The sequence below is a fragment of the Equus quagga genome, chromosome 1 (assembly GCF_021613505.1).
Source record: "Equus quagga isolate Etosha38 chromosome 1, UCLA_HA_Equagga_1.0, whole genome shotgun sequence".
Classification (NCBI taxonomy): domain Eukaryota; kingdom Metazoa; phylum Chordata; class Mammalia; order Perissodactyla; family Equidae; genus Equus; species Equus quagga.
In genome coordinates, this window is record NC_060267.1 from 30056692 (window position 1) to 30084363 (window position 27672).

Here is a 27672-nt window from a genome sequence, read left to right on the forward strand (position 1 = left end):
CTTTACAAGCAGCTGGAGGAGGTACGCACGTCCCTAGATTACTGGCTTTCCACTGACTGGTCTTTTAGGAACGCGACACTGTTCCCACGGAAATTAACCACCATTCAACTCGACAGGCTTGTAATCCTAAGGCCGAAGTGGAGGAAAAAGATTGGATTGTTATGGGTTGGGTTACTGCTCCAGGAGGCCAGGCGGGAGTTCGTGAATGGCTAGAGTGTCAAAATGGGACTTTATTAAACGACTCATTAAAGCGGCACGAAAAATAAACCTCTGCTGGCCCCAGAGGATTTAAGAAAAAAAGCTTCAAAAGCAAAATTTAGGAAACGTGGCACACGTATAAATTCAGTCTGGGTGCTTGCAAGACTACCTCGCCTGTCACCTCAGGCCAGAAACTGGGCACAGGTGTGAGAATTTTGCAGAAAACAGCTTTCAAAAGTGTGTTCTCAACGCGAAAGGGTGCGCCCTGAGAACTTCAGGGTGGACAGCACGCCACGCAGCCCAGCGTTCTGGCTCGGCGGCTAACCTTTCCGTCTTTCGCATCCCGCCACTCCCTCTCCGCCGCGGCCTCCAGCCAGGGGGCGTTTGTTTACGTGACGTCAGCCGTAGTAAGCAGTCCCCGCCCCCGTTTCCCTGTGGCCGCCGCGTTTCCCGCGCCGCGGCGCTTCTCCCCTTAAAAGGACAATAGAGGCCCCGGGAGCGCGCGCGGCCGCCGGGCCTTCTCCCCTCCCAGCCCTCGACGCGCGCGCGCCCGTATGCAAATAAGTTCGATTCACGAGAATTTTGTACCGGGAGCCGCGCGTGCGCAGAGGGAAAGCGGAATCTACACCTTCCCGGCCAGCGGTAGCAACTGCAGAACTGCAGGAGACAATCTTTCTAGACAAGGCAGTTGAGGAGGAGGGAGCGATTGGAGGGGGGGGGTTGGCCTCGGGAACGTTCTTGCGCGTGGGACGGCTGCTTTGGGAAGGTGAGTGACTCTAACCATGACTCTGGTGCAAAACTGTCTCCCGAGGCTTTGATTGGAGTGGGGTTTTTTTTTCTCTTTTCACCTCACCCACCTCCCCCAGTGCTTCCACACACATACACACACAGGAAGTTTTGTCTTGGAGGTGGCATTGCCGGGAGCGCTGTTTTCGTGATCCTCAGACCCCGGATTCTTTTGTATACGCAGGTTTAGCGTGTCTTTTTTAATTGGGGAGGGTCGTGGAGGCAAACCGAAAGTCTCGGGTGGGGGAAGTGAGTGGCGCCTGGAAATGAGTGAGGAGTCGCTGGAGTTGAGGGATCCACGTTGAAGGTGACAATGACTTTTCTCAGCCGCAGTGTTCTCTGGCGAAAAGGAGCCCGGTGGCCGAAAGGCCCGGGAGAAAAGGACTTGCTGGCAATTGCGGAGGGGCCCCGGGTCGGTGCATCCGCGTGGGCGCGCGCCCCGGGAGTGGTCGGCGCCGTTGTTGCACCTCGTGGTGGAGTTTCTTGCAGCCCCTGCGCGTTTGGATACGGGTGGACAATAAACGCCATTCGCTCGAAAACTAAGTTGCCGTCTACTTGCGAGCTGGCGGGCGGGCGGGGGTTTAAATCGGCCTCGGGGGTCCGCACCGGGCTTTGCCGGAGTGCACGCGGCGTGGCGTTGTCTGCCCAACTCCGGGGGGGATGCGGATGCGACAATGAGAGCAACACGCGGCCGCTCGGAAACGGCCCCGGCTCGCAGACGCCTCTTCCCCCTGGACCGCGCCCAACAGCGTTGGGGGCCGAGGTGTCTGCGGAGCCTCAAGTTTTGCTCGCAATTTCTTCACCTGTAGCGTAGATGTGGGCGCCGCGGTCGGGGATTTCTAGGGCGAGCGTGTGCGGCTTAAGATGGCCAGTCGGAGCCAAGTTGACTCGGGGATGGAGGCAGCGGCGTTGTCTGCGCGGAAGGAGTGAGACAACTCCGCAGGGCACTGCTTTTTGTGCGGAACATGACAGACCACGTGCTTGGGGCTGCGACCCTGCTGCTCGTCGGAGGGCTGTCTGGGCGTCCGGGTCTGGGGCAGCCGTGCGCTGCGGCCGCTGTCGGGGCGGCCGGCCGGCAGGACAATGTGATTTGCCGATGATGGCGTCTTGCCAGTTTAAAAAGCAGAGTGAAAGTCGCCAACTCTCCGCTGGTGCGGGGCGGGTCATCGGGGCGTTTCTCATCAAGGACATTGCAAAACTTGGATGAATTGGGCCTGCCGCGGAGGGGAGGACGGGAGGACGGGCTCCCGGGGCGCGGGGGCCGAACCCTTCCCCGGGGTGGGGGGGACCGCCCAGGGTCTCGCCCCTGAGAAACGATCCGACATCCCTGATGCTGCACGTAGGCAGCGCCCGGCTGGACAGAAAACAAAGAGCCGCATGTGCCCGTGCGGGCCCCGCCGGCGCTCGGGGCGGAGGGCCGGGCGGCTGGGCCCCCCGAAGTTCGGGCGAGTTTCGGGAGGGGCTTTTGTCCCTCGGCCCCTCGCGGGGAAACTTTGGCGGCGCTCCTGGGTGAGGTGCCATGCTGCGGCGCGGGGCGGCGGCGTGCTTCCGCGCTCCGGGCGGCCGGCCGGGCGGCCGAGGGGGCGGCGGGCTGGGGGCCCCGGCGATGCTGCTCGAGCGCCGGCGGCCGCGATTGCCGAGGGCCCGGGCGAGCGTGGCCCCGAGTTCGCGGCCCGTTAGCCGCGGCCCGGAGCCTGCGTCTGGGAGGTCTGTGGCTTCGCCTTTGAAGTCGAACTGTTGCCATGTTTGAATTACGTCAGGGCAAAGCCATGAGGAGGAACAAGCCCCGGCAGCGCGGCGTGCGGGAGGCGCGGCCTGCGGGAGGCGCCGGGCGGGCGGGCGCGGGGCCCGTTGTTCCGGCGCAGGTGAGGGAGGCGGCGCCGGGGCCGCGGCTCAGCGCCCGCGCCCCGCCAGCGGCCCTCCGCCGCAACTTTCTCCCCGATCCAAGTTATTTTCTTTACCAACACACGCCCCGGGAGCATTCCGAGCTGCTGCCTCCTTGCCTCCCTTCTCGGCCGTCACCGCGTGCCCCGGGGGGAAGCGCAGCTCGGGGGGCCCCGAGGGCCGTGCGAGGCCGGGGGAGGCATTTTGCTGCTTTCGGGGAAACCGGCGAGGACGGCGATCCCCCTTGTCCCCCCGCCGCCGAGCCGTGGCCCGGACGTTCAGGGGACTCAGCCCCGACGACACCCGAGAAACCACGCTGGGGAAGTTTCGGGGCTCCCTGTTGTCCTACAAAGGGAAGCGAGGACTGTGGCCGAATTGTGCGTGCTGCTGTTTTCTTTGTGTTGACGTGTGGGAGGGGGGATCGGGAGGGGCAAGGTTTGTTTTGGTTGGGGGGGGGTGGTTTCTGGGGGTGGTAGGGCGGTGCAGAGTTGGTGCTGGCAACTATGACCCTCGTAGGTTTCTTTGTTTTTATTTTCTCGCTCTAACCTTCGCTGACTGCAGGCACTGTAAGGCTGGGAATTACTGTTTAGCCAAACGTGGACCCTAGGCAAGACAGTTTCACCCCAGCAGTCCTTTCCCCCCGCTCCTCACGTTGTCCTGAGGAAGGTTAAGAAAACTTTACCCCCTCTTTTTCTTTTAGTAATTAAAAAAAATGAATTTGACCTTGTCATTAAAAGTACCCTTAAAGCACCTGTTTTTCAACTGGAGTTTGCCAGGCTTGAAAAGCCTTTTAATAATTTATGTTGCAAAACCGAACACGTTTATTAGTTGCTCCATCTAAATTAAGTTAAAGTCTGGAGTTTGGTTCTGGTGGAGTTGGAGAAAAGCCCGATGGCATTTAAAGTATTTATATAATGATTTGGGGAAGGGGGGGTCTTTCTTGGCCCTAAAGGTACGCCTGGCTCAGTGTTTGGTGATTGTTCGCTACGTTATCTTGGGATGACCTTGAAGAAGCTAGCGCAAAGGGAGTTGGGCCTTTCTTTGAGATTTCTCTGGGGGCTGGGAGGAAGCTGCTGGAAGGGATGACACAGGTAATGGCTAGCTATCCTTGCTAGCTTCTTCTTAGTTCCTGTGAACTGGGCTTGACCTTCTGATTACCCCTCTTAGAGTTTTTCAAGCTAACTTTTTTTTTTTTTTTGGTATGTGGCCCCAGGCATAGCTCAAAAATTATGCTGGTTTGACACATGGATGCTTCTTTGGTATTTGGGGTTTGCCTGCAGTCTAGACATCCGATAAGCGGCACTGTGTCTGTTGCTGCTTTCTCGATTTCTCCTGCGTTTGGATCATGTTTAAGGGTTAGAATCTAAAAGTGGTCATTACAGAAAAATAATATCCCTAGATGCCGAGCCCACACACACGAAAAAATTCATGCAAATTGAAATGTTTTGTGCTTTTCATTGTTTTGTTGTTAAACACATTTCTGTCAAATTTTGGTCGACCAAATTACAAATACCTAAAGGCAACCAATATTAGTAACAGTACATTTCTGAAGTGAATAGAAACAACGTGTCAAGAAAATGGAAAACTTTGGATTTAATAACTTTATGGCTTCCCTTTGGACACTTGTTTCCCTCTCTGGGTCGTGTGTTTAAAATGCATATGAGGTGCTTTGCAAGTATACCGTGAGGTTCTTTGATTTGTTTTTCTTAATTAGCATTTTATAGTCAAGTTATGGCTGGAATTTCAATATCCTGGGAAAATTCAAATTTCATATATAGGGCTTAATGGTTTTTGTTTGAAATATCCGGTGATCTGTGCCACGGAGGTGTGGTTTATCAAGGGGAGTTGAGAGTGGGAGAGAGGCAAACAAGTTCTCTGCTGCCTTCCCTTTTTGCATTGCTTTTGAGGGAGGTTGGAGATGAAAAGTTCAATAGGTAGTATATTCTAGAACCTTGGTGGGCAGCAGCCTTCCAGGCTGCTGCTGCTGTTGCAGTCTATTCTTAATTCTGTAGATCTGGAACGTAGATGGTCCATTTTTTCCCAGAGTTGTAATCAGGCCCTGGGAAAACCTGGCTCGTGGCGCTCAAACTCAGGCAGATTTATGTCAGGAAAGCAATCTGAGAATGATTTTCCATGTAAAATAAGTTTTTCACTGGGGAAAGCTTAGGCTTATTTGAAATCTAAACCAACTTCCCAAGCTGTTATGAGGACAAATTAATTTACCATGCCAGGCACAGAGTAGGTTGCTTTAAAAATAAAACATTTTCTTTTCTCCTTAAAGATGCAAGGAATAGAATTGGCTAAGAAGGAAGGGAACTCATTTGTGGAGGCACGAGGTTAGTTCAGAAATCTCTGGGGTTAAAATGCCTAAGTTCAAAGCTGGGATCATCTTAAGTCACTTTGGGGGCTCGTTTTCTCATTTGCAAAAGAGCAATAATAATACCCAGTTCATAGGGTTGTAAATAATTAAGCAAGTAATGTGCTTGGTAAATATTGGCTGCTGTTGTCCTCACAACCTTGGGAAGTAGACATTTTACAGAAGACAAAACTGAGGCCTGGATCAGTTGCCTTGCTGGAGGAAATATTCAGTGAATGTTGAATGGAAAGAATGAGTGTCTTTGCCCTCCCCCACCTTCAGAAACTGGTTCTGGGAAGACACTGTCTTCAACTCTGGTTACCTATCCAATTCTGATTCAGCAATTTTACACCAAAAAGTCCTGTGGAAATCTAGAAAATGCCATTTTCTTTCTTCCTGATTTCTTTGTCCACAAGAGCATCCAGGATTTTCCACATTTAGTTTTGACTCTGGGCGTTATAAATTGAAAATACTTTGTTGTCTTTCGGTTCTCCAATTTCTGTTTTAATTGCATCTGCAACGAAGGTTTCCTGTATTATGGAGATGATCTGGAAATGCATCTAGTTCATAAGAAGGGGGTTTGTTTCCAGCAAGGGAGTTTTTCTTTTTGCAACAGAAATATAGAAGTCACAGGCACATTTGCTATTACATATTCAAATACAAAAGTTGCAATTGAACTAAAATAGTTTGTTTCTAGCTTTATATTTAGTTGTTTCTACCTATTATAAAGTTTGATTTAGCTTACTGTTATTTTAATTTGGTGATGTTAATGTATGCTGAGTTTAAATAGCTCTCATTTGAGATTCATTTCTCCCCACACTGCTCTCCTAATCTCCCCTTCCTCCCCACAGGCCTGCTTGAAATAAGCAAGAAATATTTTTCCTAGCAATTGTTATGAAAGCATTGAATTGTTCACTATTAATCTTCTCTAATTAAAACCACTCATTTGGTTTACATTTCCTGGAAATCTTTAAACCTCACAATTTTTTTCCTACAGAAGTCTATAGACTAAATTTTAAAGGAAATGACTCCATTCAAAACATCAGTTTTTTAATACACATCTTTATTGTCGAGACCGTTTCCCATTCCATGCCCTTAAATACACTCTTCAGATCTGTTTTGGCTACCCCACTCTTTGGGTAGTTAGCAAATTCCACCTGTTGCTCTGCCCCATGTACAGTCAGCACCTGGTTGTAGTATAAGATTTAGTTCCTGCCCTGCAGCAGTTTACCACTGAGTAGAAGAGATAGGACAGTGAACAAGTATGTGAAATCCTGTATGTTAGGGGTTCTAATAAAGGTATGGAACGGTTTTGTAAAAAGAAATAATACTTAAAGAATTTCCCAGGTTCAGGAAATGGAGGAGAAACCATCTCAGAAATGGCAGCCTGAGTAGAGATGTGGCTAGTTATTAAAGTTAGTTTGACACTCCTGGAATATCAGAATTCCAAGTTGGGAGCAGCTGGTAGGCAGGACCAGATCTTGAAAAGCTTTGAATTTCTTGCCAAGGAGTTTAGATATTATCCTGAAGCCAGTATTGGTACCTTGGAAGAGATAATTAATATTTGAACTGTAGGAAGATAGTACCTGTTGAAGGATGCAGGGACGCCAGTTATGAGGCCCCAACAGGGGTTCCAGAACCATGATGAGGGACCACCAGACAGCAGGGGTGGAAGGGCCGTGAACCAGAGAAGTGAAGGAAGAAGCAGAATCTCTAAGGACTTCATCATGGACGTGGTGGGGACCATGTGGAGGATGAGAAAGGAGAGCCCAGTTGACTTCCAGACTCTTTATGTGATTGTATGGATGATAACCAAAGATAGGTGAATACAGGAAAAGCATGTTTGGAAGAGAAGATTATATAATCATTTTAGGGCATTTAAATGTTAGGACTGCCAGTCCTTGTGTTGGCGCTTTACTGATATTCAGGAGAGTTGAGATTTATCCTTATTTTATAGATGAGAACATGGAAGGGTCAGAGATCTTAAGGAACTTTGCTGAGGTTTGGCTTAGACCAGGTGTCTGCTCCCATACTCCCTTTTGGAACATTGTTGTCAAGCTTGAAAATGGGAGAACATTTCCACAGAAAGGAATGTGGCCCAGTTTCATGACCTTAAAGTCTCCCTGAAAAGGTTAAGTTCCCTCTTTCACACAGACCCAAGCTTAAAAGAAAACTTTCCGAAATCAGGATTCTACCCTCATTTTCATTTGTTGGACATGCCCTGAGACAGATGGAGTTTATGTTTCTATATTGTGCAAGTCTTATAAATTCAAGGAAATAAATGGTGTACATACACTGATATTTTCATACTCTTGCTTCACAGCATCCCTGGAAAGTAGAAGTGAGATTTTACCCTAATGTTACAGAGGGGCAAATAAAATTAGAAGTGACTTCCCTATTCAGTTGTAAAGACAGAAGCAGAAATAGACTCCAATTTGACTCATTACAGTGTCTTTTTCACCAGACTCTCAGTAGTTACATTTCCTAACTGCTAATAATCCCTTAAAAGCAAATAAATACTATCTCCCCAACCTTTACGACTTTGTTATCCACTGGAATCTGGAATTGGCATACCCAGTATTTTTTTTCACTATGTAAAACTCAGAGACCTGGGTTTGTGATAGTTATTTTTAACCTGTGCTATTTCAGCTGAAGACTTATTACGTTTTTTATATGAAATCATGTTTATTACCTCACATTACCTTCAGAAATAGGAAACTGAGGCTCAGCTTACATTTTTAAGAATTGCGTAACAAAGTAAATTCTTGTGTTCTTAAATTATATACAAATGGAAACATGCAATATGTACTCTTAATTTTTGTATAGTTCCTTGAGTTCATCAAATTGTATACTTTATGTAGTTCTATGTAATTATATCCCAATAATTAAATGGGAAATGAAAACTTATTTCTGAGTTTGATCCCTTTCCTGTAGGATGAGTTCCAGCCTCTTCTGCTAAGTGTGGACTCATTCCATAGGCAGCCGCAGTTATAAATACTTTACCATATAATTTCTCAGCATATTTGGAGAAGCTATTGGCAAACAAGTAGGATCCACCACCCCTTTCTCAGTTTTCCTCCAGGCAAGTTTAAATTTGTCCCTTAAAAAGAGACTAAGTAGAGTCAATTCAGAACCTTATGTGCTGGGATGTGGGCTGGTATCTAGAAGCAGGTAAGAGGAAATAATACTGTCTAACTGCTCCATGGCTTTCCTTAAGCGCTGATAAAACACGTTTCATTGTTGGGGAATACTGCAACCAAGTGGCCTAGCAGCGGGAGAACACAAAACACTGCTGTCCTATTTGACCCTTTGTGAAGAGCGTTGCTCCAGTTACGCCGTTACTGTGTGCTGGATCCTGTACTTATATGTGATTAAAGATAGCATACCGTGGACTGAAATGGTGTCAAGGGTGGCATTACCAATTACAGCAACTCAGGGTTGCTCACTGCTCTTGATCACAAGTGTTTTTTCATGTTTATTTCTCTTCCTTTCCTATCATCCTGTCATTTAAAGTTCAGCTCTAAAGAAATGCATCTCCTTCATTTCAGAGTTGTCTCTGGTTGCCTGGTTCCTTTTGTCATTGTTCACCGATGCTTCCTTCCCACTTTAGAAATCTTTTGCTTCTCTCCTCTGCAGTTTCCTTCCCATTCTGCTCTCTGTCTGTTCTGATCTTGCTAGTGTGTTCCGTACTCTCTCCTGTGAGTATATTTCCTACTGTATATCTCTCCATCTGTATGTCTTTGAGGCAGTTTGTTTAAACTCTCTGGGTTTTTTCAGATTCTCTTTAGGTAAGTCAAGGTGTGTGATGGTAAGTAAGGTTTTGGGGCGTGGTGCTCTTGGTTAAAAAAAAAAGATATAAAAGGGAGGAAAGTGAAAGTTAAGCTTCCTTCATTCTTGCACCCCTCTAGTTACTAGCGGCAACCATAAGTTACTAGTTTTTAAAAATCTTTTAAAAGCCAGTTTCTGTATTTAAGTTCTCATTTTAAAAACATACTATGGGATTATACTGTATAACTATTATTCAGCTTGCTTATTTCACAAAACAAGGTAGATATCTTGAATAGTTCCCTCTCTGCACATGTTGCAGATCTACTGCATTCTTTTTAAGGGCTGAGACGGTAATTCTGTAGTGTAAAGGCACTGCAGTTTAACCAGCCTGAGAATCCATGGGCATGCAGGTTACTTCCAATATCTTGTGTACTTTTTTTAAAGGTCTAGGTCAGTTGATTTTTAGAGAGAAAAAGTGATGATTAGAAGCTGTAGGGTTTTCATCTGTTGAAAACTAAGAACACTTTAATTTAGGAATGCTTTAATTTGGGAGGTTATACCCCTAATTTGTGCATATCCGAATTTTCGCTCCCAGGATGGTGTGGACAAGTCATGAAGTTAACTATAAAGTTGATTTATCACCCTTGGCATACTTACTTCTCTCCCAGTTGTCCTCTATCTAGTCCATCCAGTGGCATTTTGAGTTTTGAAACTTACTTTTGAATATACCCAGAAGGAATCTAGAAAGTGGAATTGGGGAACTTATTATACTGGAGGAACTCTTGGTGTGCTTCAAAGCACACCAGCTAAGGTGAGCCTCAGAGCTGTTGCATTTATCATAATAGGAACCCTCTCCATTTTCCCCAAATGGTAAATTAACACCCTTATGAGATTTAAAAGGCAAGAAAAAACTCAGCAGAATTAAGTTCTTCACCTCTCTCTCTCCTAATTCCTATTAAAAGGGTACTAAAACCTCTAAAATTTGCATTTCACTATTTTTCATACTGTTTCCTGGTTGGAGCTTAAAAAGCAAGTATTTGGTATTGTTAAAACTTATGAGAGATCTTCTGTAAGCTTAGAATTATTTATCAGAACACTTTTCTTAAAGAGCGTCCCTTCAGTATCGGCTGTTGCTGTGAAGATTCCTTTTCTTTCCCATTTGTATTGTATTGCAGCCGGTAAACTTACCTTATGTGTGTTGAATTAAGTGTAAAATAAGACGTCAGTCTCTGGTCTTTGGCTTCATAATCTCATTAGGGTAGATTAGAATTGGCCCTTAGTATCTTTGGGATACAATGGTTTCCTCTCCCTTTTCTTGTCTCAACACTAAGGTTGCATTCTCCGTCCTTTCATTAAGTTGATCATTAGATTTATATGAAATTTACAGCTTTAAAGTAGAAGAAACCCAACAAATCAATCAAAACAAATATGTAGAATTAATTGTTAAACATTCACTTTTTATTGTCTGTGTTATGACATTTTGTTCATATAATTATTTCTCATGGCTTTTGCTGATTTAGGTATTAACTTTAATGTTTTTAACTTCAGAAGATTGAATTAAATTGAATAGAAAAGTAATTTTAGCATGATGGATTGTCTTTAACTGTTAATAGTATTTTAAAAATTTGTGGCTATCTGGCTGACAGTAGCCAAAGAAATAATGTTAAAGTGCTTTATAAAACGTGAAGTGCTATACAAATGACAGCTTTTTAAAAAAGTTTAATCAACACATTTATTGGGTACCTACTATTCTATTCTAGATGCTTAGGATACAATGATGAATAAAGACAGTAGAACTCCTAACAGCCTATTTTTATTTTTAAAAACAAGCTTACTGAGATATAATTCACATACCATAAAATTCACTCTTTTGGGGCCAGCTCAGTCGTGCAGCAGTTAAGTTTACACGCTCTGCTTCTGCAGCCCAGGCTTCGCTAGTTTGAATCTGGGTGTGGGTCTATGCATCGCTTGTCAAGCCATGCTGTGGCAGGCGTCCCACATATAAAATAAAGGAAGATGGGCATGGATGTTAGCTCAGGGCCAATCTTCCTCAGCAAAAAGAGGAGGATTGGCAGAGGATGTTAGCTCAGAGCTAATCTTCCTCAAGAAAAAAAAATTCACTCTTTTAAAGTGTACTATATGATGGCTTTTAGTGTATTTACAGAGTTTTGCAACCATCACCACTATCTAATTTTAGAAGACAAATGAGCTTTTAATCAGCATTTTAGGTCTTTCCTGGTTTTTGGCTTTATCTCAAGGCTTACTTTTCTTCTGGTTTCCCCAAACATATGCTTAACGGTGAGATAGTATGGGATCCGCTCTCATCTGTAACTATTCATCGATTGGGAAGCAGCTGGTATTTGCTTCCTTCTATTAAAACATAGTGCTGAGTGAGGTGATACCTATGAGAGTAGATGCAAAAGTCCCAAATAGTTTAATAGCTGGCAGTGTCATTTGAACAAACAAAATAGATCGTTCTGGAGGAATCATTTAATATTGCACGAATGCGGGACTACGCAAGAAGTATTCTAAAGAATCATCAGGTTTGTTGACATAACAGAAATTCCAAGTTTAAAATTAAGTTGTGCCACGCCCACCCACCACCTTCTCAAATATATAAAGTAACTTGGTTTCAGAGATGTTTTATCCTTAGTTTCCCTCCGGAGATTAAGTAGGCTTTTTGCTGCCTTTTTTTTTTTTTTTTTTTAACATGAATGGGTCTACATATTTTGTGAAAATACTTCACGTTAATCTGTGGGCTCCCCAGAGCGCCACATGGTTAAACACCAGCCATGCTTAACTGAGATGCTGTAAACAAAGCCCCAAATGAAGCCCCCGTGTATTCGCTGCAGATTCCCGGGTGCCTCTCAAGGTGAGAATAAGCTCAGAAAAGGTATAATAGGTTATTAAGTAATCATCCCTTAAAACGTCCATGCACTACTTGTGTGCTGCGTCAGGACAAGTGTCTGCCACCTTACTGCCTTTAGCCCTGCCTTGGAAGAGAGCGAACCCTGGGAGGTCGATCCCTCGCAGATGTTTAGGCAGAAGAATTTTGTCAGGACAAACACAAGGACACAGAGCTATGTAAAGGATTATCAATCAGACGACATCAGGCTATTTTATTTTCCCTGATGTCTAAGAATATTCCTCAGACCGCAGAAAGGAACATCTTGTGGGGACTGCTGGGTAGGTTTTGCCGAGATCCCCAGCAATAGAAAAGGATCGTACACAATAGCTGCTGATGAAAAGGAAAGCCTCTAGCCCAAGCCTTCCTTAACAGCTTGCCAGCCTGATAGTTGGCACAAACTGGCTTCTTCGTCAAATCCAGCCTCAGTGAGTGTAGTTCATATCTTGGAGATGATCTGAATGCCATATAGTTTGATGGCATGTCTGTTTGGGGGAAGAGAAGGGGATTGTGAGGGTAGAGATAGGAATCTATCTGTTGTAATAGGATTTGGGCTGTGTATTAATGGAACGAACTGGCCTTTCTTGCTTTACTTCCTTTGTCCTTGCTGAGAAGGGAGGCTGGAGTTTCCTAGGGCTATTGGTGAAGCCGGCGGCTGTAAGAGGAACTGTGGACTTTTGACCTTCTTCTTGGTCCTGGAGACTGTTAGGGGAGAGCCCACAGGTTGGTGCAAGGACTGGAAAGGGTTATATTACATTTTTGCCTCCAAACAGGAATATACAAATTAAAGCAATAACTTCCACTTTCTTAGCACTTTTTTCTTTAAAGTTCCTATGCTCCTGTGTCATTTCACATTGTTTTTTCCACAGCAACACATGACCATTTGCTTTAGGAGGCCATTTTCTTTTCTGTTGTCATTAGATTGAAAAAGTCTGCCTCATTTCACGGGCCTCACTGTACCTTTTCCTGCTATATATAGAGTAACTTCCTCTTCTTCTTCTCAAAAAAATCAAATTCCCAGGTATTTCATTTAACGAAAATAATTAATTTAATCAATTAAGAATATTTTGTTTTCCTGTTTTAACAATTCTTAAATTGGAGTAACTGTTAGTTTAGACTAAATGATCGAAATGCATCAGTGGCTTTCCGCCCCACCCCATCTCCCTGTGCTCGCCTCCCTCACCAACAAAACATTAAAGAAAAACACTTGATGAACAATAGCCCCTGTTTAAAAGGAAAGCTTCACTATTGAGCTAATTATTTGCTAATAAAATCTTTTTAAAAACAAATTGTAATGTAAATCCTCTGTCTATATTTCAGAATATCTCAATCTCAAACACACACAAAGCCTGGCTATTTGGTTATTTCTCTGAGTAACTTTCATAAATACTTGCTCTGGCAGCCTAGCCAGAACTGGAATGGAATGGGGTCAGGCAAGAGAGCATCCCAAGACAAATACTGAAGTTTTTGTTTTACTCATAGATTTGAGTGTGTTTCTGAAAGAACTTTAAACGGATGGTTATCTATGATTTTAACTTCTAAAACTAGGGGCACAAATCTAACTGGTATTAATAATTTTCTCTTATTGATGCTTTATATAATGCCTTTGTGATAATTTGTAGTTAGACCCTTACACACACACACACACACCCCTCCCTCTGGATTTGGCCATTGGGGTTTAGTTTCTATAATAATTGCCTTTTCATCACCTCTCTTGGTCCAGATGTTCTGGTGAAGCTGACCCTTGGTTTCGATATTCTAAATTACTCTTAAGGTGCAGACTTCCTACTGCCTGCTACATTTTTGCTACATCTAGCCCTTGAGCTTCCTTGCTTGATGTCGAGATTTTTTTTTTTTTTTTTGATCACGAGCATCACAGTTTATCTCACTCTACATTTCTTAGACATCTACCTCCCAGTGTTCCTGCTCTCAGGCACAGAAGCCTCATGGAAGAGCTCCAGAAACCTCTAACGACTGAGGGGCAGACCAGTGGGCAGGCAACATGAGCTCGTTCTTAATTTGTCTTAAAGATTTATGAAATTATAATTCTTAAATTCTAACCCTGGATTTTTGTGAATTTTACATCCTCCTTTCTGTAGTTTCAGTTCAGGGCCGACTTGCCTGCTTTAGAACTTCCCATTTATCACAGAAGAAATCCCCTCCAATCTCCCATAGGGCAAAGTAGGTCCATATTGAGCTACTTGTGTGCTTAGTATCAAATAGTGGTCATGGTAAATGCTCGTAACTTCCCCAGAGGGGAATCACATTAATGCAAAGGTGCAAAATAAAAGGGAGTGCTTTAGATTACATTTTAGGGTGTGTCCTTCACTGTGCATGATTCTCATCATTTTGTAGCATTGTGAGGAGAGTTTGTTATATTTTCTGCTTAAGAACTTGATTTTTAAAAAGTGCCTCCCTCCACCCCGGTTTTAGAAGGAGTGTTTGCCAGGAGGGTAGGGGGAGGTGGGGAGAAGAGGCCTTGTTAAATAGTTGAGGTGTTCTGTGTCTCCTCTACACTTGGCGTGCTCGTGCCAGCAATGGAGGTGCGTCCAGGAGGCCTTCTTCAGAGCTCTCCTGTCTGGCTTGGTCCTGTAATACCGCATTGCCGGGGGCGGGGTGGAGCAGAGAGCTCTCTCTAATGGTTTCTTGTTATAGCTCTCAACAAAGCCGTGTCAATTCCCTTGGCTTTACAGACCATTGCCCAGAAGAAAAGATGTTTGGTTTTCACAAGCCAAAGATGTACCGAAGTATAGAGGGCTGCTGTATTTGCAGAGCGAAGTCCTCCAGTTCTCGATTCACTGATAGTAAACGCTATGAAAAGGACTTCCAGAGCTGCTTTGGGTAAGATCATCTGATGTTTGTACCGTGCTTAGAGTGAAAAAGATCACAGCATAGGGAAATATTTCCAAGCAAGGTGCCAACAAATAGTTGGATAAAACAAAATACTTAACGTTGAACCATTTCCCATGTTAGAAATTAATTTCACCACTTTATCAAAACATTTGTTGATCATATATTTTTAATCCTGGGCTCCGTAGTTACTTTGAAGGTTGTCAAAAAGGGTCTCAACCAACCTTGCCTTTTTAAATTACATTTTTCTCGTAATGTCTTCATTTCCAATTGTATACATAATAAATATTATCAGTGTTTTATCTGTATGTATTTATAATACAGAAAAAATGTAGTAAGTGAAAGTTCCTTAGAGATACAATTAAAAAACGGCTTGGCAACTAGTTCTATAGATTTTTTCCCCTCTTATGCAGATATAATCATTTTTTTAAAATTAGTGTCTCTGTTTGTTGTGCAGCTAGAATATCATGGCACATTATTTTACTTAAAGGGTGGCACTTTGTTCCTTGTGAAGTATCTACACATTTCAAGAAAGATTAATTGCACAGCGTTGTTTAAAACATGGTGAACGAGATCTCCTCTAGGTTGTAAATTTTACTATTCAATTTTAAAAACATTCTTTATTTTAAAATGACCAAATTGAAGTACCTAAAACTGATTCATTAGCTCTAGAAGTTAATTTATTTCTGAAATATACTACAGAAATAGTGAAACGGGATCATCCAGGATGATTAAAAATAGCATCTATAAACTATAAATGGAGAATTTTTTTCTGAGAGAAATGTACTTGCATCAATTCTTTAATGTAGAGGAGGCTAATAAAGGTTTGATTGTTTTCTTATCAGGTTGCATGAGACTCGCTCAGGAGACATCTGCAATGCCTGTGTGCTGCTCGTGAAAAGATGGAAGAAATTGCCAGCAGGATCGAAAAAAAACTGGAATCATGTTAGTTTATCTTTCGTCTTTCTCGATTATATTTAGAGTAACATTAGTTTCCCCCCTAATTTAGGAAGTAATATGTCCCTAGGGTGGAAAAGTCTGAAAAGAGTAAGGAAAAACACTAGTTGTGCTCAGAGAATCACTTAACATTTTAGCATGTTTGGAAAGCAAAATAGCTTGGTGTGGCATTTTCCCAAGGCGGTATCCAACATACCCATTTTGGAGATTCACAGTGTACATTTCACATACTTTTAGGTTTAACCCAGAAATTGCTAGAGTCAGTTAGATGTGGATCGTTTTTCCATCCTTTTTAGGATGACATTTATCCTAACTTATGTTGGTACTAATGAGCACATAGTCTTAGAATCAGAACTGGGTTTGAATCCTGCCTTCACCACTTACTGGTTGTGAACCTTGGGCAAGTTAGATTTATTCATAAAGTGCAAAGATAACAGCTATCTCATAGAGCTGTCGTGAAAACGGAGCAAGATGGTACATATAAAATGTAACACATGGTAATTGGTCAATTAGATGGAAGCTACTGTTATTCTCTATATGTAAATCTAGTTGAGATCAAACTGGTACGTGAATGTGCGTTCTGTGTGCCCTTTCATTTTAAAATGTCACTAGAATTCTTCATAAAATATTCCAAGACCAGAACAACACTGTTAAGTTTTATTTAATTCTTCTGTATGCTAGCTGTTAGAAGATTTATGACATTTATACCAAGTATTTGTTTTTAAACAGGCAGGTGTTTATTCTTTACTTTTTTTCCTACAGTAGCCTTACACTGTCCTTTGGTGACAAGGTTACATTATTATGATAGGTATTGTGGGTCTGTTAACTTACAAAAAAGTGAGTTTTTCTTTTTATTAGTAGCTTATCTGGAGAAGATTCAAATTGTGATTTTGAAGGTGATAACAACCTTTTTGTAGAAGGGTAGAAGTCTGCAAATAGTACATGTGAATGAATGCTTAACAACTGGCACCATACTGGGCTAGACCAATGGCCATGCTGGACTGTGGGAGAACATGCCATTGTCATCAATAACTGACCTCAGGGATTAAGCGTGTGTAGTGAAAAGAACATAAAGCATAGGTCTGAAAACCTTGATCTGAGTCTTGTCCCCTTCCGCACCTTGACCCTTGCCCATTTTCTAGCTTAGTGAATGAGGCAAAATAGATAATTTCTCTTGTTTTCCTTCACCCTAAAATTGGAGTAGCAAAAATAGTTCCCTTAATGCTTTGTGGTGAAGGTAAAAGTATGTAAAAGCTTTTTGTAAACTGCCAGATGTCATGCTGTAGAAATGTTAGTAGTTAGGCTTGATTTTTCTTTACCTACTTGAGTCGTTCTCACCATGTATAAATCTCTTTAAATTTTTTGTCCAGCAGACTCCCGCTATTACCTACTTCAAAGGGAAAAAAACCCCACTAGATAACTACTTATTCTTTAATACTGTGTGGTGATGAAAAGTGCTCATGAGCTCTCCAACACTGAGTAGACAACTGTGGTTCTCAGATTTGACTCCTTCCAATAGGCATTCATCTGAACCAAAGGGGAATACAGAGGTGTCATTTTTTAAAAGGTATTAAATATTCAGTATTTTCTTCCAGGTGGTAGATGCAAGAGCAGGACCCAGTCTAAAGACTACATTGAAACCAAAGAAAGTGAAAACTCTGTCTGGAAACAGGATAAAAAGCAACCAGATCAGTAAACTACAGAAGGAATTTAAACGTCACAGTAAGTTTGATATTGAAACATGAGTACTTGAGGAGAGTTGTTTTGTTTTTATTTTTGTCTGGGGCTGCCATATGGTGTGGATGGATCTTTTCTTTTCTTTTTTTTTTTTTTAAGGCGTGTTAGAAGGCAGTGTTGGCTTGGTAGAGATATTTTATTTCTATGAAATCTTGGAACTGTCTCTTTGATTTTAATGTCATAAAAGTACCTTCCCTAGCTAGCTACTTCTTCAAGTTATGCTGAGACCACTCTGCTCTCTTTATTGACATCTTAATTTTCTAGAAGCTGGATTTTTTTCGGTCTTGTTCACTTGATTTTTATGCATAAGAAATTGAGGCCTGAGATATGCAGAAAGGTAAATAATTAGTGGACCACCTGAGACCAAAGCCCAGGTTTTCTGGAATGTAACTTGAGGAATCGTAAGTCACATAGTGCAGTAAAGCTAGCATCAGGACTTCCGGGGTTGGGGGTGGTGGGTGTTGGGTGATGGAACAGGAAAGTAACGACAAATTAATGTCAGGTTCATATACTCTTATAGGAAGTCATTGTTGGGGAGGAGGACGTCTGTAGTGGTCCTTCTGTATCTGTATTTGGGACTTTAGAGTCCAGATTTTGAAAAGGAAATGCAGTGCCTCTAATGTTATGTTACATTTGCATCACCCCTGGGGGGCTCTGAGGCAGCACTGTTGAATCAAACACATTACTATTTCTGCAGCAAAAATGTAGGAAAATTCACATAGGTGGAATAAATAAACTCTTAATAGGCTGTCAGGGTTGGCTACCTAATTGTAGTTCAGGTTAGGCCAGATTTTGTGGCCAAATCTGGTCGTTTTTTCAGAATTGTAGATATGGGTTGTGGACCTGTTTTGGAGTTTTCAGGATTAAAAAAAGAAAAAAAAAAGTTGTAGGATCCCGTTAGAATATTATCAGTGCCTTTTTTAGAATAATGGAAAAAGACAGTTAAATTTACTGATCAGGTGGAGTGAGGAAGGAAGGAGAACGATCATCTCTTCTTGAGCATTTTGGTCTATGTACCAAGCACTTTACATACATAATTATCTCAATGATTTCTATTTTTGAGATTAGGATAGGAAGTACGGCATGGTGATTTAACCGTGACCCAGGTCACTTAGCAAGTGGTAGAGATGAATTTGACCTCTGGTTTGTCTAACTTCAAAGCCCGGTGCTCTTTCTACAATACCACCCTGTTCTCTGGGGTGGGATAACCAATTCCCCAGGACTCTGAAGTCCTTCCAGATCTGCTACTGACTTTGTGCTGTTGAGTAAATAGGTGTTACCAGAGTCCATAGTTAGTTAATCTTTGGCTAAAATATTTGAATACATTTACAGTAAAATATTTAGGTAACATCAAATATGTGTGTATTTTAATTATACATGTTCCTTTCTTAATCAGCTATCACTAAGGGGGAAAAAAAGACTAACGTTAACTCTACCCTCCATTCTCACTAGGTATTTTAATGAATATTTGGGAAATAGTAATTTTGTTCTACCACTTGAAGGTTAGAGGAATTGATTATTCATATGTTTATTCTTAGCTCCTCCCTTTAATTATAGGGAAAGTGATAGCTGACTAACTTTTGCCTTACCTAAGGGAATATATCCAGTGTAATTTTAGATTTTTATGATAAAGCTGTGCTGTAGAGGGGTTGGAGACTGAAAATAAGTCCCTTTGAAAAGGAGTGTGGGTTTTGGAGGCTCAGAGTGAAACAAGGGTTTTCCCAGGTGCGTTGTGAATAGCTAGCACCTGTGTGTAACTTCACAGTTTTGAGAGATTTGAACTTTTATCCATCACCCGCTTGATGGTTTCCCTGCTCCCTCTTGCTGAGATGTGCTTTCCTTTGTGCTCTAGGAAGGCAGTGCACCTAGGGCTGGAAGATCTGGATTGGAGTTACAGTCCTTGACACTTAGAAACATGTGACCTTGTGTCACTTAATATTTAACCACCATTTCCTAATCAGAGAAATGGGGATAATCAAGTCAAAAGGGGTTTTGTAAAACAAAACAAAGCATTCCTATATAAATGTTAGCTATTTTTGTCATCCTTCTTCCTAAGATCTGCAATGATTTCTGGTTGCTCTAGAATAAAGTTGAAAATCCCTAGCAAGTCTTTGGAGGTCCTATTTTAGGCAAAGAATATTCAGGCTGAGTCAGTTCCCTTCATGTACATAGTGCATTCTGCTTCCACGACTCTGCTCATTGTCCCTACCTGCCCCATGCTATCTAATTATCCTTTGTGCCTGTCCAAATCCTACCTAATTTTTAAGATTTTAAGAATTACAGTTCTTGAAAGGATTTTCCAGACCTACATTCTACAGGAGTTTTTCTTCCTAACTGCATTTGTATATAGATAGTTGTACCCCAAGTATCAGGTTAAACCATATGGAATTGTCATTTTTATAGGCAGAAAATGGTCAAATAACTGCAATTTCAAATGGCTCATAGATTTTATTAAGCACTTTCTAGGTTCGTGAGTTTTCTTCAGCAGCATAGAGCTGACTGCTCCTGCCGTTAATTATTTGGGCAGTCTTTTAAACATTTAAAGCCTGCTGCTCGTGAGGATTTTGTTTGTTTTTTATGAAGTTAAGCTATTCATATATTAGAAGTAAATGAACATATTAAAAACACTAATGGTGCTCTCTTTGTTTTAGATAACTAATTTTATGCGATTTTAACTTTTTTTTTTTAAAGATTTTATTTTTTTCCCTTTTCTCCCCAAAGCCCCCCGGTACATAGTTGTGTATTCTTCGTTGTGGGTTCTTCTAGTTGTGGCATGTGGGACGCTGCCTCAGCGTGGTCTGATGAGCAGTGCCATGTCCGCGCCCAGGATTCGAACTAACGAAACACTGGGCTGCCTGAAGCGGAGCGCGCGGATTTAACCACTCGGCCACGGGGCCAGCCCCTTAACTTTTTTTTTTTTAAAGATTTTATTTTTCCTTTTTCTCCCCAAAGCCCTGGTACATAGTTGTATATTTTAGTTGTGGGTTCTTCTAGTTGTGGCATGTGGGATGCCGCCTCAGCCTGGCTTGACGAGCGGTGCCATATCCGCGCCCAGGATCTGAACCGGCAAAACCCCGGGCCCTGGAAGCAGAGCGCGAGAACTTAACCACTCAGCCACAGGCTAGCACCCGATTTTAACTTTTGTTAATACAAAACACTTGTGAGCTCTATGCAAAAACATTTTCTTTAGTCTGTTCCCTCTCATGCAGGATATGACAGAGGATTTGATGTCTGGTAGATAGTAAATATTTGATTGGTTTTTTGAATTGGAGGATTGCTCTCTCCACCTATCCTGGGGTGGGGGACAGTCTTTAGCTAAAAGCAAGATGTATATTAGGCTCAACTCCTATTTGTGATGTTGCTGTCTCTGTGGAATAGCAATATAATAGCCTTACAGCGCAGTGACTATCCACCAAAAGATTTCTTTTCTGGCTTGTAAATTTATATGAAGTCCTCTGAGGGCAAAAGTGCTAAATCATGTTTAGCTTGTATTTGACGAAATTGCTTTTATTCCTTATTAAATCAGAATCTGCTGTTTTCTCTTTATGGGTAAGATGTCATTTTTCTTTGGTTGCTTTCAAGATTTTTTTCTTTGTCTTTAGTTTACAGAAGTTTAATTATGATGTGTCTTGGCATTGATTTCTTTGAGTAAGTCCTGTTTGGGGTTTGCTTAGCTTGTTGAATCTACAGGTTTATGTCTCCTGCCAAATTTGGCAAGTTTTCAGCCATTATGTTTCTTTGAGTACATTTTCACCTCCGCCCTCTCTCCTCTCCTTCCAGGACTGCAATGACACGAATGTAGGTTTTTGTTTGGTCCCCCAGGTCTCTAAGGCTCTGTTCGTTTGTTTTCTCTCTGTTGTTCAGGTTGGGTAATTTCTGTTGTTCTTTCTTCCAGTTCACTGACTGTTTCCTCTGTCCCCTCTATTCTGCTGTTGAGCCCGTCCACTGCACTGAGCTTTTGATTTCATTTATTGTATTTTTTCAGTTCGAATTTCAGTTCCACTTGGTTCTTCTGGATACTTTTTATTATTTTTTTACCCGACCTTTTTGCTGAGACTGTGTTTTCATTTGTTTCAAGCGTGTTCAAAATGGCTTGTTGAAGCATTTTTATCATGGCTTACTTTAAAATCTTGGTCAGATAATTCTAACATCTCTGTCATCTTGGTGTTAATCCTTTGCATACAGTTTGGGATCTTCCTGGTTCTGGATATGATGAGATTTTTGGTTGAAACCTAGACATTTTTAAATTATATTATGAGACTCAGGATCTTATTTAAACCTTCTGTTCTAACTGGCTTTTTTGACACCCCTCCAGCAGAGGAAGTGGGGGAGGGGCACTACCTTGTTACTACCGGGTGGTGTTGAAAATCAGGTTCCGCACCCACCCTCCATTGACATGTTGCTGCTGGGTAGGAGTTAAGGCTCCCATATGGTGGGGGTGCTCTCGTTCCTGGTGGGCCATGGTGAAATTCCTGACTCTTCAGTAGGCTTACTCTGACACCACCGTGGCGGAAGTGCTGGGGCAGCCTCATAGAATGGCAGTCTAGGCTCCCCACTTGGCCTTTGCTGGGGTGAGGGCCTGTTTTTTTCCTGGTGTTTGGCTGGACTAGAGTGGTTATTGTCTAATAAAAGTTTCCTGTCTTGCTAGGCTGCTCCTTTCCTGGTCCTTTGGTTAGAGAGAACAGCCTTTTGTTGGCTTTTTTTTTTTAATTTTTTTTTTTTGTCATCTGCACCCATTGGCATTTCTCAGTTGCTGGCTTCTTGAGCTCCAAGACTGGGATTTATGAGGCAAAAAGAAAACCCATAAAAACTGAGGGACTCACCACCACGTCCTTCCTTGGGTTTTGAGCTCCCTAGCTGTTGCCAACTTTCAGAGTCTTTAGGTTTGTTTTATATGTAATGTCCAGGGTTTTTAGTTGTGCTTCTCGAAGCAGGAAGAGTGGGGACAATATGTCTGCTCTTGTCTTCCTGGAAGCCTAAGTCCTCATTTTCTTTTAGAAGCACTTTAGTACAGATGTCTTCAGATAACAATAGTGAATAGGAAATAAATTCTTTTCTTCTTTTTCCTAACTCATTCACAGTGTTTTATGCTGAGGCTTGGTTGCAGTTGCATATAATGAAAATATACATTTCTTTCTCTTGTCTTTCTTGCAGATTCTGATGCTCACAGTACCACCTCAAGTGCCTCCCCCGCTCAGTCTCCTTGTTACAGTAACCAGTCAGATGATGGCTCTGATACAGAGATGGCTTCTGGCTCTAACAGAACACCAGTTTTTTCCTTTTTAGATCTCACATACTGGAAAAGGTAAAAGCAACAGAAAAATGTCTCTCTAACCAGCAAACCTTCTTAATTACAGGCAATGGGTTCCCACTTCCTTAGCAATTAAATGGCATTTGGCAAACAGCTGGTAGCACACATGGTTGGAGGTGGATTAAGCAAAAATTGAGCTGAGAGTTGAGATCTTGTCTGCTTTTCCTATTAAAATTGATTCAAAATAAAAATCATGTTAGAGAACCTAAATTTCCTATAATGGAGTAGACTAGGTATTCATTCAGACCAACTCTCTCACTGAAAAAAGTAAGAGGGCTAGACTTTAAAATGGCATTAATAAGTGGTTAATAAGGAATAATCAGAGGTTAAATTCTAAGTAAATGTGGGACCCTCGGAGTCAAAAAAGAGGTAGGAGAAAAAAGAAAAATTTCAAAGGGAAAGTGGTTAAGGATTTTCTAGTTCACAGATTCAGGAAGAATAACAAATTAAAAAGCAAGATAATAAGCAGTTATCTCATGGGTGAAGAAAATTCACCCATAGACACTTCATACTGAAACTACAAACATGAAAGACAAAATAGATCTTTAAGCAGTGAGAAAATAAAGATTATTTTCAGAGGAACAACAAACACCCAAAGCTGAGTTCTCAGCGTGAACAAAGGAAGCCAGAAAACAATAGATTAATATCTTCTGTGGGCCAAGAGATAATAACTCTCGACCTAGCATTATATATATGTAGCAAAAATATCTTTTGTGAACGAGGGCTTAAGACTAGAAAAAAAAATTGAGAGTTTGCTGCCAAGCTGACTCTCAATAAATGAAAATTCTACAGGCAGAAAAAAGAGATCCCAGATTAAAATTCTGGGAATGATAAATAAAGTAGCAAATATTTAGGCAAATTTAAACAAACACTAACTGCTTAAAATGACAATACTTGTGGGAGTTAAAAAAAAAAGAAAGAATTACATGACAACAATAACATAAGTCAAGGAAATAGAAGTGGTAGGTGAAGTGTCCTGGCATCCTTTGCATTGTGAGAATAAATATATTGAATAACGGTAGAATTTTGTTAATTAACAATGTAACCACTAAAAGAATAAAAAAGTGTAAAACCTCCAGAGAGAAGGGAAGAGTAGAGAATTTAAAAATAAACCTAGCAAAACAACATGATAATAGAAAACCTCCATATGTTTGTAAATTAAGAAACCACGGGTCCAAGAAGAAAGTATAATATAAATTAGAGAATCTTTGTAGCTGAAAAATACCGCAAATCGAAACATGTGGTATGAAGTTAAAGAGGTAGATAGAGGAAAAGTTAATTGCCTTCAATGCTTCTTAGAAAAGAAAGACTAAAAATAAACGAAGTGATATGTAGCCAGTTTAAAAATTAATGAAGCCCAATATAAAGAAAAGCAGACACAAGGAAATCCAAAAGATACGACTGGAAGTAAGTGGAATAGAAAACCAGTAGGCAGTGGATAGGATCGGTAAAGCTGAGTGGTTCTTGAAGAAGACCTGACCAAAAAAATGTCTAGAGATAAAGTGGATCAAGAAAAAGATGCTACACGTAAGCATCTTAGGAAAGAAAAGGGACACTTAGCCATAGAGAAAGCAGATATTTAAAAGACAATAGGTACTATAAACAACCATATGCTAGTAAATTTGAACATAGAGGTGAAGTGGACACCGTAGTAGAAAAAGACGGTTTACCAAAACTGTCTCAAGAAATAGAAAACATGAATGGTCTCATAAAGAAATTGAGTCAGTAATCAAAAGGGGCGGGCCCCATGGCCTAATGGTTAAGTTCTGTGCGCTCCACTTTGGCGGCCCAGGTTTGGTTCCTGGGTGTGAACCTATACCACTCATTGGCTGCCATGCTGTGGTGGCGCTCACGTACAAAACAGAGGAGTATTGGCACAGATGTTAGCTCAGGGCAAATCTTCCTCAGGAAAAAAAAAATTGATTCAGTCATCAAAAGTTTTCCTTCAAAAAATTCCAGGCCCAGATAGGCAAGTTCTACCAAAGATTCCAGAAACAGATGGTTCTAATCTTGCACTGGCTTTTCCAGATTATGGATAAAATAGGGCAGAGACCTCAAGAATTTTATGAGGCTAACATAACTTTGACACCAAAACAGTATATCATGACCAGATTACATTTATTGTAGGGATGTAAGATTGGTTTAAACATTAGAAAATCAGCTAATGGAATTTGCCACATCGATAGTTTCTCAAGGAGGGGAGAAAAATTACGTAACATCTTAGTGGTACACTGAAGATGTTTGATAAATTTGAACACTCCTTGAAGGTTTAAAATAAAACCTTTAGCAAAATAGGAATAGAAGGGAACCACATTGCTAAATAATTGACATTTTCAAGTAAAGTTGACTGTGTTCCCATTCCTACACCCCAGCAACATAGCCTGGAAAAAACCTTTAGACATAGGAACTGATGTGTACAGCATGTTGTTAATAGCAAAAATTGTCCCATCAAAAGGAGAGTGGATAAATAAATTATGATATAATCACATGGTAGAATACTAAGTTAAAATGAAATCTCTATCTAACAGTATGTATGAATCTAAATTAATGTTGAGCAAAAAAGTTGCAGCATTACAATATGATTTTATATATGTTTCTATATATATCTGATTTTGTGTGTATATATATGAGATAACTAAGCAATATGTGTAGGGATGCAAACATGGTAAAATTAGAGAGGGCCATACGGGGGTAGTTCGTAAGACATGATAATTTTTTTCCTTAGAATATGTGATCTGTAGGTGTTTTTTGTCATTTTTTATGCCTTTATGCATATTTGACAATATATGTATATATATATTTTATCTACTCAGTATTTAATTAAAACAAAACCAGCAGCTGTATCAGCCTGTTTTTCTTCAGAGTTGGTGATTTTGGGAAGAAACAGTTTATTATTTATTTAGGAAGATTAGCACTGAGCTAACTGCTGCCAATCGTCCTCTTTTTACTGAGGAAGACTGGCCCTGAGCTAACATCCATGCCCATCCTCCTCTACTTTATATGTGGGATGCCTACCACTGCATGGCTTGCCAAGTGGTGCCATGTCCGCATCCAGGATCCGAACCGGCGAAGCCCGGACCACCGAGAAGCAGACCGTGCGAACTTAACTGCTGCGCCACTGGGCTGCCCTGGGAAGAAACAGTTTATAGCTTTAGGGGCAGCCTCTGAAACTGACTGCTGTCTCTTCAGGATGTCTTCGTCCCCCTTAGCGTTTGAGAAGACTCCAGTGTGGGCTTTAGGGACCTGGGCCCTCCCCATGGCCTGGCTGATTGGGCCCACTCCGGGAGCCCTGTTATTTGTGATGTGCTGAGGTGGTGGAAGTAGAACCTTTTGATTATGTTGTACTAGTTACCTATAATGACGAGTCGATTTTCTTCGTTTTTTTGTATTCCTATTTTTCTGCCTTATTAATATATTTCTCCATTTTTTTCTTTTAGACAGAAAATATGTTGTGGGATTATCTATAAAGGCCGTTTTGGGGAAGTCCTCATTGACACACATCTCTTCAAGCCTTGCTGCAGCAACAAGAAAGCAGCCGCCGAGAAGCCGGAGGAGCAGCGCCCCGAGCCCCTGCCCCTGCCCCCTCAGGAGTGGTGACTGAGGTGTATGTACAAGGGGGTCAACGCGAGATGGAAATGTTGGAAAGGAAACAAAGCAACAAAACGACCCTCCTATTTGTAACTCGGATACCCGCTCTTCTGCCAAAAGACAATTTCTAGAATAGTTTCGAATGGGTTATTTTTCCTCCGGTTCCATAAACTCTGATGCCAGTGTCTAGCTTACTAAAAGAAAAAAGTGTACATAATATTTAAGATGCTGAGTATTTCATAGGAAAGCTGAATGCTGCTGTAAAGTGCTCTTTAAGTCTTTTTTTTTGTTTGTTTAATCCCCTTCTAATGAATGAAACTAGGGGAATTTCAGGGGACAGAGATGGGATTTGTTGTATGATAAACGTATGTAGTTCTAGTCTTTCTATATTGAGAAGCAGTGGTTGGGGCATTTTTTAAGATGGCTGGTTATACTTATTTTCCTTCATGATAATAAATTTGTCATAACTCAGTAACATGGACTTGCCCCTAGAGGGAGTTGTTAATAATTTTGAAAGATTAAGGTCTTGCCAAGGTTCTGATGATTGAAACCTGTACTACTGAATATTAAGCAGGCCAGACTAAGCTCTCTGGTACAAATACTTTGAAGGAGTACCTTCTAAATAGACAGAAGTAACTTGACTGTATATGTTGTCACCTTCCTCCATATTGATATTTGATAAAGATTTTAATTTATATGAAACTTCTAAGGCAGAATGAAAGCTCCTCTTGGGGAAATGTCAAGTCTTTTGGATAAGCGATCCTGTATGAATAGTACCAAAGCATTACCATATGGTAGAGAACACACTCTATTAAAAATTAAATTATCTGAAGAGTAGAATGTGCAAGTCTTCAGGATGGCACACACACAAAAGGTTAGTGCTTCTTGGGGCACATTTCTTAGAGGGCTTGCTGAGTGTGTAAATAATTGACTTTTGTTTGTGTTACATGACTGGTGACTTCACTGAAAATCTGCACAATTCAGTTTTAGCTCTGGATTACTTCAGTTGACCTTTGTGAAGGTTTTATCTCTGTAGAGTGGGTGTTTGAGTTGTTTTAACCTGTTGGGTTTGGGGGTTTTTTTTCACTCTATATTAAAGTAAAATTCTGCTCAAAGGAAAGAGGTGTGTGTTAATGCTGAGTGGGTTGGTTTTGGTTTGGCTTCTTGTAGTCAGGCTTTCTGAACGTTGAGATGTGTTAGAAGATACATCCTGAATGTGGAGCTCTTCAGTTCTAAAATCTTTATTAAAAAGCCTCTTACTTGAACCCAAACCAAAGTACTCTCCTTGCCTCTTTTCTAAAAGTTCAGGAAGAGTAGATCACCAGTTCAGAG

General features: G+C 41.6%; 1 protein-coding gene across 5 annotated transcripts; it reads left to right on the plus strand.

The window, feature by feature from the left end:
• The first annotated feature begins 815 nt into the window (after positions 1–815).
• SINHCAF (SIN3-HDAC complex associated factor) lies at positions 816–27460 on the plus strand. 5 transcript variants are annotated; one of them, XM_046639715.1, is made up of 7 exons: positions 11804–11864; positions 12513–12620; positions 14591–14738; positions 15593–15692; positions 17300–17426; positions 22596–22746; positions 26190–27460. In XM_046639715.1, exons 1-7 carry the CDS (start codon positions 11819–11821, stop codon positions 26347–26349), a joined length of 840 nt encoding a protein of 279 aa, XP_046495671.1. In that variant the 5' UTR covers positions 11804–11818; the 3' UTR covers positions 26350–27460. The 5 variants fall into 5 exon arrangements, with proteins under 5 accessions (XP_046495696.1, XP_046495707.1, XP_046495678.1 ...); XM_046639740.1 differs by lacking the exons at positions 11804–11864; positions 12513–12620 and adding an exon at positions 816–964; XM_046639751.1 differs by lacking the exons at positions 11804–11864; positions 12513–12620 and adding an exon at positions 1148–1168.
• The last annotated feature ends 212 nt before the right edge of the window (positions 27461–27672 follow it).

Bases quoted from the DNA above. Each gene is read 5' to 3' on its own strand.
- SINHCAF (XM_046639715.1), top strand. From the start codon at position 11,819: ATGAAGCCCCCGTGTATTCGCTGCAGATTCCCGGGTGCCTCTCAAG. The intron at 12,621-14,590 runs GTTGGTGCAAGG...TTGGCTTTACAG, and splicing joins TGTTAGGGGAGAGCCCACAG to ACCATTGCCCAGAAGAAAAG. The intron at 15,693-17,299 runs GTTAGTTTATCT...ATTTTCTTCCAG, and splicing joins CGAAAAAAAACTGGAATCAT to GTGGTAGATGCAAGAGCAGG.